The sequence below is a fragment of the Peromyscus maniculatus genome, chromosome 7, assembly GCF_049852395.1.
Source record: "Peromyscus maniculatus bairdii isolate BWxNUB_F1_BW_parent chromosome 7, HU_Pman_BW_mat_3.1, whole genome shotgun sequence".
Lineage (NCBI taxonomy): Eukaryota > Metazoa > Chordata > Mammalia > Rodentia > Cricetidae > Peromyscus > Peromyscus maniculatus.
This window is the reverse complement of record NC_134858.1, coordinates 77,356,805-77,371,145: the sequence shown is the minus strand read 5'-3', so window position 1 is coordinate 77,371,145 and position 14,341 is coordinate 77,356,805. Positions and strand designations below refer to the sequence as shown.

The following is a 14,341-nucleotide window of genomic DNA, read 5'->3' as shown; positions in this document are numbered from 1 at the left end:
CCACTAGTTGTGGGTGCTGGGAACTGGAAAGGAGCAAGTGTTCTAACCACTGAGCCATCTCACCAGCTTCCAAGTCACATATTTTTAAAAACTGGCAAATCTGCAACATTTAAAACAGGCTTGATTATTTAGTTCACCATCAGGCCCAACCTGAGAGCAACCAAGAAAGAGACCATCCTTTAATATCTGCTTATCATTTTGCATATAACTAAATTATATAACTATACAAGTTAACAACATTAAATTAATTTGCAGAACTGTGTACCTGTCACAGTTCAATTGCACAACATCTCAGTTATCCCTAAGAGAGAGAGAGAGACCTCTCATACACATTAGGTTTAGGGATTTGTATTCAAAATTTTTTTACGTTTTCCAGGAAAACATAATTATGTAATTAAAACAGGATACCAAAAACGCTAATATATTTTACTCAATTGGTATTCAGATAGGAATGAATAATTTGCCTGGCAAGGCACATATCTTTTTTTTTTTCTTTTCTTTTTTTTTTTTTTTAAAGATTTATTTATTTATTATGTACACACAAGAGGGCGCCAGATCTCACTACAGATGATTATTAGCCACTATGTGGGTGCTGGGAACTGAACTTAGAACCTCTGGAAGAGCAGGCAGTGCTCTTAACCTCTGAGCCATCTCTCCAGCCCCAAGGCACATATCTTATGTGTGCAGTGTTTAAACAAAAAGTCTGGTTTCCTAGGCAGGTGTACAGTTCCTTACCTGTACAGTCTTCACAAGACCACGAAGAAGAGATGAGTATAAACTGCCCTCTGATGACTGCTGAAGCTGGCATCATCTGGAGGCACAGGGTGGCGAAGTGGCAGTGAGTCACGGCAATGCCCCATTCCTTCACACATCTGTTTGCAGCTCCATTTGTAAGTGGGGAATAAGTCATACCCTGTGAGGTCATCCTGTCCCTGGGGAAGTGTGCCACAGCGGGCCACATTCAAAGTAGATGATTAGTTCAAATTCTGATTTTATCTTTTTGTTTGTGTATTCCTGACTATTGATGCTCATCCTGTTCAAAGTGTGGTCTTGCTGTCTTCCTGGCTCCCTCCTTGGGGACCATCCCCTAGCACTTCACCTCTGGGATAAACTCCCTTTCTTTCTCATATTAGTCCTGCAATAATAAAGAAACAAACAAGAAACCGTGTTAAGCACACATATGTAAATTCATAATTTCTCTCTGGTCGAATATAAAGCTTGGTGGCTTGGATGTTTGTGAAAATGTAGCTTCCTGAAGTATGGCAGTCATGATTTTTTTTTTTTTTGTTCGCGAGTGGAGCCTAAATTGTAGGAATTTGAACTAACCACCCACTTTGAATGTGGCCTGCTGTGGCACACTTCCCCAGGGACAGGATGACCTCACAGGGTATGACTTAATCCCCACTTACAAATGGAGCTGCAGGCGGAGGTTGTGAGCATGTAAGAGCTGTCTCCACTACTCATCTGTCTCCACTACTCATCTGTCTTATGATGGCAAGGGCAGGGTAGAGATGCTGCCCTCCCCCATCAACACCTGAGGCAGTTTGGAGAGCTGGCCCTGAGGTCATACAAGCTAGAGAGCTGTCCCTGCCCACCAGGCCCTGCACCTTGCCTGGGCAGCACAGTAGAGAAGACCCTGTTGGTGGAGGTGACAAACTGCTCCTGACCATATGAAAGCCTGAGAACTGGCCCCGCCCCTTGCTCATTGCTGTTCAGGGTCAACTAGCCAGATCAATGCTGCAGGGCTCACCCTGGTGGCAAAGACAATGGGGGGTGGAGGGGTGGAGGGATTGGGGGTGGGAGGCTGGGGGTTGAGGGGGTAGAGGAGTGGAGGGCGGGCTTACCAACCCTGCAACTACCCAGGCCCAGAACCGGCGTTATGTGTTGGCTCATTCCAACATCTAACCCATCTGTGATCTGGTAGAGCATGGGGAGCAAGGTGTGTGTGTGTGGGGGTGTCCTGTCGACCCAGGGCTGCAGGATCTCCAGGACACAGGTCACCAAGGGGGTGCTAAAGAAGAGTTCTAGTGAGGGCCCAGCATCGATGGTGTAGCAGAGACCAGGGGCCTTGAACCAGACTGATGATTCTTTGCAATAAACGGCTGCATGTAAAAATAAAGGGGTTTACTGCATGACTCACTGTGTCACACTGCAGTTTCCATGATGAGATATTCCCCTTCTTCCTTTTTTTCCCTTTTATTCTCTTACATTTTATTTTGTTTTATTTAGGGGGAGGGAGATGGGTGGGATCAAGAGGCATGATGTGAAAGACACAAAGAATTAAAAAAGAAAGAAAGAAAGAAATGGAGCAGCAAACAGATGTGTGAAGGAATGGGGCATTGCCGTGACTCATTGCCGCTGTTGCCACCGTGTGCCTCCAGATGATGCCAGCTGCATCAGTCATCAGAGGGAAGTCCGTACTCACCTCTTCTTCAATGTTTTATGAAGACTGTACAGTTGAGAAAGTTAAGGAACACCTCCACAGTGGGTGTTTAATAAATGCTTGAATAAAGGAAGTTTTTAATATTTCAGTCCTAGTAGATTATGGAGGTTGGTCTCTAGCTCGTGGGTGTGTTTTGAAGAGCACATTTAATACATTATGGAAAGCATGTGCTGCAAATGTGCTGGTGGTACTCAATATGAAATTCTAAAACCTAACCTGTAACATGTGCATGTTAGACTACAGATGGTTATAAATCTGCATTTTTATAATACATTTGAAACTTTATTACATTTTAATTAATTGTGTATATGTGTGTGTACGCATGTATATGCGTGCATGTATGTGCACGTTGGTAGAAGTCAGAGGATAACTTAGTTGCAGAAGTGGGTTCTCTACTTCCACTATGGGAGTCTCAGGGATTGAAGTCACTGAACTCAGCCCTTACCTGTGCATCTCAGTAGCCGTTTGTCTAGCTAGTTGATAAGACTTTATATCCTCATGCTGAATCAAGCTTAAGAAGTATATGCATCCATTCTAACATAATAAAAATGATGTTCCTAAAAAGTATACAAGTGTTCTCGTCCTCTGGAACAGCTTAAAATTAACACTCCCCTTCGTGATTTATCTATGTGAGCCTATCTTTGATGAAAATGATAAGCTGTGCAGAAAAAAACAAGAAAAAACAATAAATAAAAAGACAAATAGTATTTTGTCCCTGGTGCCGTGGGGGACTTAGTTTCAAGCTCCATGCAAATAGATGTTTTAATAAAAATCAGTGTAGAAATGAAAGATTTAGGATTTCTGTAGTTCTAGTAATCCGTATTTTTACTTCTCAGTTTAACATGAACTTGGCCAAGCATTACTCTTGCTATATTCTTATTAACTGGCTCTCTCTTTTCCTTCTGGGGATGCACTGTTCTCAGGTTTATGTATGCCTGTAGTTGGAAGTTTGTCTGTGTCCCACCCAGCCACATGGTCCCTCAGCTGCTTAGAAAGTAATCATACAGAGACTTAATATTATTTATAACTGCTCAGCCATTAGCTCAGGCTTATTACTGACTAGCTCTTACACTTAAATTAACCCATAATTAAATTCTTATAATTCGTTTAGCCACATGGCTTGGTACCTTTTCTCAGTTCTGCCTTGTCATCTTGCTTCCTCTGTGTCTGGCTGGCTGGCAACTCCTGATTCTGCTCTTTCTCTTCCCAGCAGAATTCTCCTCTTCTGCTCACCCCGCCTATACTTCCTGCCTGGATACTGGCCAATCATCATTTTATTTATCAACCAATCAGAGCAGCACATATTCACAGCATACAGAACAACATCCCACAGTACTTCCCCTTTTCTATGTAATCAAAAAAAAAAAAAGGTTTTAATTTTAACATAGTAAATTTACATATAATAGAACAGTTATCAAGCAGAAATTACAATTACAATATCTAGTCCATTCATATTTGGTAAAATTAAGGAAAATATTTTATCATCTATCCTTTATTTGTGAGTCTAAAGTTTTATATCTAATTTATCTTGTATCTTAACCAAGGAAAATTATAACTGTAACTATTTAGTCTTCAACTACATCAAAGATCGCAGAAGGATATAATATTACCTAAATAAACAGGAAATGCATTGTAAGCAACTTCCAAAAATCTAGAATGGTGGAGAAGGCTGGCTGCCTGGACAGTCACTCAAAGTTTCTATGCAACATTGTGGCATCATTCTTCACCTTTAGGCCTAGAGTCTCTCAGTCCCTTCTCTCTGTGTCCTGTAGAATATTTTGCAGTCTCCTCTACGAAGCAGGAATCTAAAGGACCATCTTGCCTTGTTTTGACAAATTTAGTGGTCATTTTCCCATGGGTCCTGCATGTCCAGTTGATACAACATTTTGTCAAGCAGTCCAGGCAAGAACAGTTTCTTGCCCAAATGGCTATTTTGCCAAGAAGAAGATAAACTCCATATGGAGTGTCTTTGACGCCCATTTTTTTTTTTTTAAGTAAATCAGTGCTGCCAGGAGCAGACATGTCTCATTGTCCAGGAAAGCCTAAGTTTTTAAAACATTTTATATGCCATATTCTGTAGGTCTTTGAAGTGTTTGAAGATTACCTCCTAATTGAAATATATCTATGTATACCTAGAAAACTTAACTAACACGACTATAAGTTTGATTATCATAGATGACTAATTATTAATCTGTATTTCTCAACTATACATTACAATTTCAAATGACCTGCACAAACAAAATACTTAAAACAAGAGTAGAAATATATATACAATATAGCAAAATTAACTTTAAATTTGCATCAATAAACTAAAATCCATAGCAATGTAAAACATTTTAAATAAGTTGCTGCTCTTAAAAGCAAATTTAATAATCTACCCTTTCATCCTATTATATCTATAGCTTACATTTCTGTATCATATGCCATTACCACACTCTCCCCCTCCTTCTCCATGCCAGATCTATTCACCTTGACTGTCAACTTCTCAGGTATTTGATGGCTACCAACACTAATTTCCAACCTCATGAGAATCTCCCAGAGTTACTGACCTCATTTCTTCCTTCCTCCTTGAGGACCATAGTCATCACTCAGAACCTTCTCTCTTGAGGACCCTCCTCTCCTGATCTGCATTCCCCTTCACTCTTTTCTTTTCAAGAGGGTCCCCTCAGCACTCTTCATTTCTTTAGCCTGAATCTATAAACCAACTTGCAGGAAAAGGCTTCTGCCCCTATGCATTCAAACAATGTTTTCTAAAGCCATATAGACTCCAATCCAACCAACACCTGTCATCATTTGGTTGGCTTTTTTCTTCCTTGTTGGAAGTCTTTTACTTCATCTTCCAATGTCACCCGAACCTTGACTCACTTTTTACTGCCCCCAGTCCTCTTCAGTGCTTTGTTGTATGCTGGCTCATTTAAGAAATGTCACCTCCAGAGCTCTGGCCTTGGTTTGCTCTCATAAGCTACAACATTTCCTCAGGAAACCAATCAATTCCTATTGTTAATCATCCTTTGTTGATGTTCCCACATTTAAGTCTTTAGTCTTAAGTTCTCTGCTGCACCCCAGTACTCATATCTCTGGTTGCTCCCTGAGTATCTTCATCTATACTCATCAAGACTCTCAGAAGACACAAGATCCACCTGAGTTCTTGTCCTTAGTGTAACTGTGTTTTGCACACAGGAAGGACAGTGAACTGGATATCTATTCAGCAACATCAGGGAGAGGTGGTCTCTATATGCTGGTTATTTCTGTTTCTCCTCTTTGAAGGAATATGGTGGAAATGTATTTCCCTTCTCCTGTGAGATCAATGTGTCATCTCACTACTTTAGGAGAGTGAAGTGTTTGGGGGGGGACAATGTGTATCACTTTAGGCACACAATTTTACTTGTGTCTCCCTGTTAAAATAGCTGGCAACTATTTTATAGTCCAGAGATATCAAGCTTCATCAGCTTGTTTCCAAGAGCCAAGAAGCTTAAAAGCCAGTCTTCCAGTAGACAAAACAGGGTGTACGCAGGATGGCTGATAAACTTACCCTCTAAGTTAAGCTTGTGAAACTTTGGAATTACTTCTTACTACCATATTGACCATTCTATCCTGACCGATGGAAGAACCAGTATTAAATTCATTATTTTGCTTTTCCTCTCTGGGTCATTTTAAAAACTGAAACATGGAAGTATCTCTTGTGCTCTGAGTCTGCTGTGGTCCGCCTGAGCCAGCACCACCCACCATTCCACTCTCCTGCTGATCGTCAGTCTTCCACCAGTACTTAGAGAACAAAGTCAAAGTGTCTGAGCACGGCGTATTAGATTCTCAACGACCCACGACTGTCCTGTCTCTTTAGCTACATCTCTGTGTCAGCAATACCTCATGTCTTCTCCTCTTACCCGGTTACCACACACACAGGCAATAACATTCTTCAACTGATCCTTCTAGAAATCCCAACTTAGGTTTCATTAGCTCTAAGCAGGCTTTCCTAATTGTACCTAAAAAAACAAACTAAGTCCTCCGCACCTTCATTTCTAAATGTAAAATGTTCTTCAGAAATTAAATATGTTCTTTAAAAAAAAAAATCATTGGTTTGTCAGCCACTATCATGACCATAGATTACAATCTTTCTGAGTAAGGAGATAACATTTAAGTCATTGCATTAAAAAAAATACCATATTTAACACATTGCAGATGCATCAAAGGTATTTATTCAACTTGAATAGGTCCCTTGATCAAATAGGTCATGTCTGTAAGGCCATAATATTTGTATTACATTTATTTATGTTGTGTGTGTGTGTCTATGTGTATATACACGTGTGGTGTGTATCTGTGCATATATATGTATATGTATGTGTGTGCACTTGGGGGTGGAAGTAGTGTGTTCTCATGCCACTGCTGTGTGTGGTCAGAGGACAATTTGTGGGAATCAGTCTTTTCCTTCTACTGTGCAGGCTCTGGAAGTCAAACTCAAGTGGTCAGGCCTGGACGCAAACATCTTACCCTGCTGGGCCATCTTGCCAGCAGGCCATAATATTTTTTAATCGTTTTTATCATCTGCCAAGGAAGGGCTTACTGTGTGCCAGACATACAACAAACATTTAATAAGTTTTGTTACTCTAAGCCATTGAGTCAAGCAGTGGGCTTCTATCTTCACTGATGGATAGATCTCACTATCTGAAGAAACCAGATCTCTTTCCCCTGGCAGTTACGTCATTGTGGCCTCCCAGGTAAGAATTAAACTAGTTCTTTTCTTATGAAGTAACCAAGTGAATAGAAGTGGTACTACAGTTACCTCATTGCTGTCTCCTAGATAAGAATTAAACTGGTTCTTTTCTTATGAAGTAGCCAAGTGAAAAGAAGCCATACTACACCTTATATCAAGAGTTTTAATCTGATGTGTTTGAGGAAATTCAATTCCATTATTTAAAATGTTTTGGAAAGAAATTATAACATTTACATATCATCTCTACTTTGAAACATAACTTTTTTTAAAGCCAGGATTAATGAACCTCTACAGATAAAGGAGGAGTAATGCCCAAGAATTAGTACAGGAAGTATAAATAATTTGTCTCATATCATAACCTCCCAAGATCCATTATCAGCTGTATCTTCCCCAAACTACAGAAGGATTGTCTAACTTTCTACTGGTAAAATACCAAGCGAAGGCAGAGGTGTAGAGATGATCACTCAGGGCTTACTGGAGAGGGATGACAACAGTCTGAGAGAGAGTCCTGAGGATGTGGGAAGGCACTGAGACCACATGACAACGGACTCTGCCTCTCTTGGCTGTAACAATCAGGTTTTCATAATTTATCTCTTGTTGCCGAAGTGTGTCTGTCCCCTTCAAATAACAGGCAGATTTTGGACAAAACTTACACAGTTTTTTTTTAAACAGTACATTTATTATTGATACATATTTCTATACACAGAGACACTGGTGTGTGTGTGTGTGTGTGTGTGTGTGTGTGTGTGTCTGTCTGTCTGTCTGTCTGTCTGTTGTTCCAGAGGGAAAAAATAAAGGCTATTCTTTTTTTTTCTCCTTACTCCATATCTCCCTTCAGAACACAGGCTGCTGCAGAGCCAGCTGCACTTGCTGAAGGCCAAAGAGCTAAGCCAAGAGTCAGGCAATTACCAGCCCTTGGCATTTTTGCAGAAATACACAAAACGTGTAGAATCACTTAATTCTATCCCCTCCTAACCTCTTCACATGGAAATTGGCTGCTCGGGCACATGCTGTTTTTCTCCCAAGCCGTGTGTCAGGGGGGCTATTAACACTCGCTCTTGCAGCCGGTTCCCCGGGCCATTTGGGATGTGCACGCGTTCACACCAGCGCACGGCCCGCGGTGCCTTCACGCGCTGCCGTTTTGTTTATGTGGAGCTGGGGGCAGCCGGGGTGCGAAGGTCTGCAAGCGCAGCGGGCCGCGGGGACTAGATAAAGCCCGGCTGCCACGCCGAAGCGGTCGCGCTGCCATGGACACCGCAGAGAGCGCCGAGCGCGCGCACAGCCCAGCGTGCCCATCCCCGCGCAGCCTCAACCCGCCGCCAACGCAGCCCGGGTACCTATCAGCTCGGATCCGTCCCCGCGCACTCTCCACCCTCGCCCCGTGCCCGCCGCTGCCCGCGGAGCCAGAGGACCGCCTGGCCCCGGCTCATCCCCACGCACCCTCCACCTCAGCCCTCGCCCTGTGCCCGCTGCCCTTGCCCGTGCCCAGTGTCCGTGCTCCGTCCTAGTTGTGTCTGGTGGCCGGGCTCACGTTTTTTATGCGTGGCTTGCGCTTGCCGTCCTGCAGGTCGGAGGGCTTCTGGAGACCTTGGCTTCGAACCCCAGGCGAGAAAGAGGAGCGGGCGGAGCCCCATGCTGCAGAGGCGGTGAGTGACAATGTGGTCCGCAGCGGTTCAGGCTTCAGAGCGTCCCCATTCCCCATCCCCAACCCAGGCCTGGGGACTAAGGCCCTAGGTGACCCGTGCTCCCAATCTGTCACTTAACAGTGTGCCTGCCCCAGGCCCTATGGGTATGAAGGCAGGCTGGGAAATTCTCTGCAGTGATGCAGCCAGTTGCAGCTGAAGAGCTGGTTTGCGGAGAGGCCCAGGATCACAGTCCCTACCTGAGCCAGAGGCACTGGGTGGCACACACCTTCCCAATTTCTACAAAGAGATGCCTGGTCACTGCGATTACTCCTTTCCTTCCTAGTTGCCCAGTGGCCCTGAAGTGACTGAAGCCTCGGGGAAGCCTTCTCAATACCGACACCCTGTCAGGTGAGTCACAGGCCTCACTGAAGGTCTTCAACTCCAGCCCTAAGGAGATGGGGACTTCAGCATGCCTCCCAGTTCCATAGCTGCCTCTGCAGTTTCTCTCTCTTGGAAAATTTGCAGTCAGTTACTCTGTGTTCCCAGTCTGAGGATTCTGTTACTCAGGGGATGGGAAAAGACAGGATTTATCACATACAAGGACTGTCAGTTGGTGCATGGTGAGTAGATGCTAAGAGAACTGGCTACAAGAGAGAAAACAGACTGATGAGGAAAGCGGATGGGTGGAGTGGGGGACTGTTTCAGTGGCAGGGTGCTTAACTGGCCCGAAGGAGGCTTATAAGACGGGAGATGCCCTGTGCCAGAAAAGTTGTTTTGAATTTTCATTTTATTTCATTGTTTTTAATTCTAAAAGGACAGTGCAAAACTGGCTTCACAGCTTGCAGAGTGTATGCATTATTTTCTTCCAAACCAAAAGGAAAAATGGGGTGGACAGTTAGCAGGTTTGTTCCAGATCAAGCTGGACACTTAAGAGAAGCTGGCAATGACAGGAACATTGGACCGAATAGCAATCACTAGGCTGAAAGGGGTCAAAGGTGACCCAAGGCTGGTCCAGCTGTTTACTGTTTTTGTTTTGACTGTTTTTTGTTTAATTTTTTTGCTACAGGAAGTCGACCATTCTATAAGATTCTTTGTAGCTTTTTAGCTTTTGTGTGAGACGGAATGTGTATAATTGTGTGTTCTCAGGACTGTTAAAAGAAGGCTGGTGTGCCTGTGTCTAAGAAAGCCTGGCCTATAACTGTGTGTTTATATGTGGTGTACAGTAGTCGATATGTCTTGATTGCCTACATATGCTAAAAGTAATTGAGGGTCACAGGGGGAAGCAAGTGACAATTGTCAGATTAGAGTTTACTGTGGTCGGATTATTTTTTGAGTTTTTATTTTTGTGTGTCTGATCATTTTGCCTGTGTGTATGTGTGTGAACCGTGTGCATGCCTGGTACCCACAGAGGTCAGAAAAGGGAGTAGGATCCCCTGGAACTGGAGTTACAGATGGTTTTTTTTTTTTTTTTTTTTTAATTTTTTTTTTGGTTTTTCGAGACAGGGTTTCTCTGTGTAGCTTTGCGCCTTTCCTGGGACTCACTTGGTAGTCCAGGCTGGCCTCGAACTCACAGAGATCCACCTGGCTCTGCCTCCCGAGTGCTGGGATTAAAGGCGTGCGCCACCACCGCCCGGCAAGTTACAGATGGTTTTAAGCTGCTGTGTGGGTGCTGGGACCTTCCAGGTCCTCTAGAGGGTCACTTTTGAAGTAAGTTCAGGGCACTAAATACATAATTGTTGAAGGGTTAGGGAAAGCTCACAAAGGGTGCATTATACATTAGTTATGGTTACTATGCTGAGTCTCCAAGAGTTAGATAAAGGAACATTTGGATCAAATGAAATGGCATTGAAAAAGAGAGACAGGATCCTGGTACAGCTTGGCTCCTGCTGAGCCCCACAGACCAGGGATTTAGGGGTGTGTCACTGCAGTGGTGGCAGCCAGGTAGTAAAGGCCAGAGCCTCTACATCTCCATACAGAACTGTGTCCAGAACCCATGGACTTTGCACTGTCGGAGGGGTTGATGGCTATTGATTTTAGCCAGAAGAATGGTGTCATCAGATTGACGTTTGGGGGAAATCAGTAAGGGACTGGAATAAAGACTTAAGGCTCCCAAAGGGAAACTGGAAGGAGTTACAAGTAAGAAACAAAGAAGAAGAGCCTTTCTAAGCCACCAGAAATGGAAGTGGGACTTAGTGGAGATGTAGGGAACATTTAGGTGACAAAGCTGGGCTTTATAATGCACTGGGAAGATAAGTGAAGAACAGCTGAACAGCCAGAATGCCTCCCAAATTTGTGGCTGCTGACCAGGTGAGTGCTGTTCTATGATGATGCAGATGTGGGGGAATGAGGGAATGAGTCCCAATTTTTAGTTGTTGTATGGCATGGGCTTTAGGGTATCCAAGCAGAGCAATTAAGGAGAGCGTCACATGCATGTCAGGAGCCAGCCTGAAACTCTGCTAGCACAGGTGTGAGGTCTATGAGTATGAAAGGCTGGGGAACTCATGAAAGGGGTGAGGTCATCCTAAAGAAGTGCAGAGGGAAGAGGTGATTATTCTCAAAGAAGGCATAGGGGAAGAGCAGCCTCCACCCAGTACATGGAGTAAGGGAGGGCCGCGGAGGTGCTAGAAAAATCAGAACAGTTCCGGGGAACTCAAAAAAGGGTGCCATCCCTGGAAGAACTGTCCACAGAGAAATTCTGACCAGAGTGTGATGATATCAACTGACTGTTTGGGGGGCAGAGGTTGGCAATTCTAGTTACATATTAGAACATATATTGGTATATTGTAAACAATTCTTTTCTTTGTTGAAAAAAATCACTTGCTTTCTTATTTAATCTTTATTAATCTCTATCTTGACTAATACTGTGCGTTGTATGCTTTTTATTCAGTGGTCAATTCTTTGAGGGTAGGGTTCATGATTTATTGACTTTTGATTGGTGGATCATGTTGATACAAGAGCTCACCACCACACTTATTGAATGCATAAATGCTATTTGTTTAAGCATCTGGATTTTAAACTCTTAATATGTTATGCTAGAAAATATATGTAAACTCTGTTGCCTGACTTCCTGTCTTTTAAAAATTGAGCACATTGAACACAATATAATCTTTTCTTGGTTATACACAATTATATCTAGACAGGGTTCTTCGCCCTACACTAAAGTGACTTCATAAAAGTTGTCAGCTCAGTCCTGTCTAGTTCTTTTCTTTGGGTGAAAAATAAAAGAGACCATCAGGCCAGATTAATAATGAGGCTTACTTACAAGTTAATTGTATAAAACATATATAATTCTCAATACATTGATACAGTGTTCCCAGAGTCAGTTGGAAAAGAGAGAAGAGGGATTGGAAATAAAGATTGGTGTTGAAGCAGCTTTTTCACCTAGTAAATTGTGGAGGCATAGACAAGCTTTTAAAGCTACCATTCTTATACATTTCTGATCAAGCGTATTGGCTGTATTTATAACAAAGAGCTATATCTAGAGTTTTCTTCTGGATAGTGGGTGGTTGCTGCCTGTCCAGGGTCCAAACATTCTGCCCTCCTTGTAAAGTTGGCTAGCACCCACACCCATGTATTTGATGTAGTGGTGGGATGTATTTACCTTCTAAAGAAATTTAGAAAATGGAAGTCTAACCTTCTACATTTTGTAATAAACATATACATAACTCATGAAGTAAGATAAGCATTGATCTGCTGATAGAGGCTTTAGACAGCTTTAAATCTAACCTATAGCTTGGATAAAGATGTAAAAGTATCAACCATTTATTTGTACTTTGGCAAGCAGACTCTGTGAAAGCTGTGACAGTAGCAGTTTTAAACTCTCCATCTCAAGGCTGTCTCTAAAATGTGTAAACAAATTGTTAAGCATACATATCTTGTAGAAATTGATCATTTCATGGCTATTAGGATCCTGAATGTGTTAAACGTAAGGATGGTGTGTTGTCTGCTTCTTTCAGACTGTTCTGGCCCAAGTCCAAGTGTTATGATTACTTATATCAAGAAGCAAAAACTCTTCTGAAAAATTTCCCAATTCAAGCTACGATTTCGTTTTACGAAGATTCTGATAGTGAAGATGAAATTGAGGGGCTGGCATGTGAAAATCAGTCTAATTAGTTACTTCTCGTGACATTTGAACTGTGGAGGATTTGACCTTTGTGTATAAATGTATCATAAACTTTTAAAAACTAATTTATTTGTATATAAATTATTAATAAAGATAGTTTGTAATCAGTATAGTTTTTTGGCTTTTCTTTGTCCCTACACTAGAATTAAAGATTGGGATTGAAGATAGGTGTCATGTACAAATGTTCTGATTATATTATAAATCTGGGTTTACAAAGGATACTTTTGGTCTCTTCATTAAATTGCAAGTTTATCTTTAGTTATAATTTTCCAAAGGACAATAGTATTTGTTTGTTTGTTTGTTTGTTTGTTTTTTGAAGACTGGCTCTTGTAATGTCTGCCATTTACTATTGATCTCAGTTGGATGTTGTAGTTATAGATAATGTAATCTTGGTAGATAGTGAAGAAAATTGCATCATGTTCTGAGTCTCACATATATTAGTATATGTTTGCTAACTGGTGGTGAAAATTCTTTAAGTAATAATCTATAACTGAGAAATGAAAACAATCTTAGGTCCCTTGATTTTTAAGGACTATAATTAAGTAGTGAATAGTATGATTGTCACTCTAATACTTTCCTGTTGTCCTTGATCTGGTGATCAATACTTACTGTGCATGTTGAGGGATTCCTACAATTAAAACAAAATGTTTAAATTGGAATTATTTCTATGGAGTCTAAAGAAGTTCAGAATGAAAAATATTTTTTCTTGTCCTAGGTAAAGCTAAAATTTGGCAGACATGAACTTCAACATTATCAATTTTTCTTTTTTTTCTAGTTCCCTGATCACAATATTCTCATATAAATATTTTCTTATGGGAAGCCAAATAAATTCTCAGTGATTGCTTCATCTTACATAGCCATCACATAAGAAAAATTACTCCATCATTTAATGAGACAGAAAATGGGCAATTTGCATGGTTAAGGTGACATATAAACTATAATCATGAAGTCCTTTTAGTTCATATGTAATCATCAGATTAACAGTTCAACTACAAGTAAACATATTTTTATTAACTTGTAATCTGAGCTACTTGTGAGGATGAGGCAGGAAAACCCAAGCTGGATGCTTGCCTGGCAATATCTCAAAAGTATTTTCCTGAAATATTCCAGAATAAAAATAGGTAAGGTGGAGATGAGAAGTAATTAACCAGCTAAGAAATGCCTCTTGCTTGAATGGCTAAGCATATCCACAGACTTTATCTTATAATATTAAAACATATTATCACAATTTTGACTGCCAGGAACTCTGGACACTACATATTGAAATAAATAATGTGTCCAGAGTCAGGAAAAATTAGTACCCAGCAGAGAATGGATAGTGTTATTCAGAACTATTCTTTGGGAAAATGTTTGCTTTCTATTAGATTCTACTCTGTGGGTCTGTGTGTTCTCCCAGATACATGCAAAAGAAGCTCCAGGACGTCACCAACCCAGAGCCA

At 41.6% G+C, this 14,341-nt stretch overlaps 1 protein-coding gene across 1 annotated transcript; it reads left to right on the top strand.

Annotated features, from left to right (window-relative positions):
- Positions 1–8,235: 8,235 nt before the first annotated feature.
- On the top strand, positions 8,236–12,943 carry Ripply2 (ripply transcriptional repressor 2). The gene is given in 3 exon segments (XM_076576712.1): positions 8,236–8,800; positions 9,123–9,187; positions 12,736–12,943. Coding segments are annotated over 3 exon segments (621 nt in total). The 5' UTR covers positions 8,236–8,401; the 3' UTR covers positions 12,893–12,943.
- Positions 12,944–14,341: the final 1,398 nt, after the last annotated feature.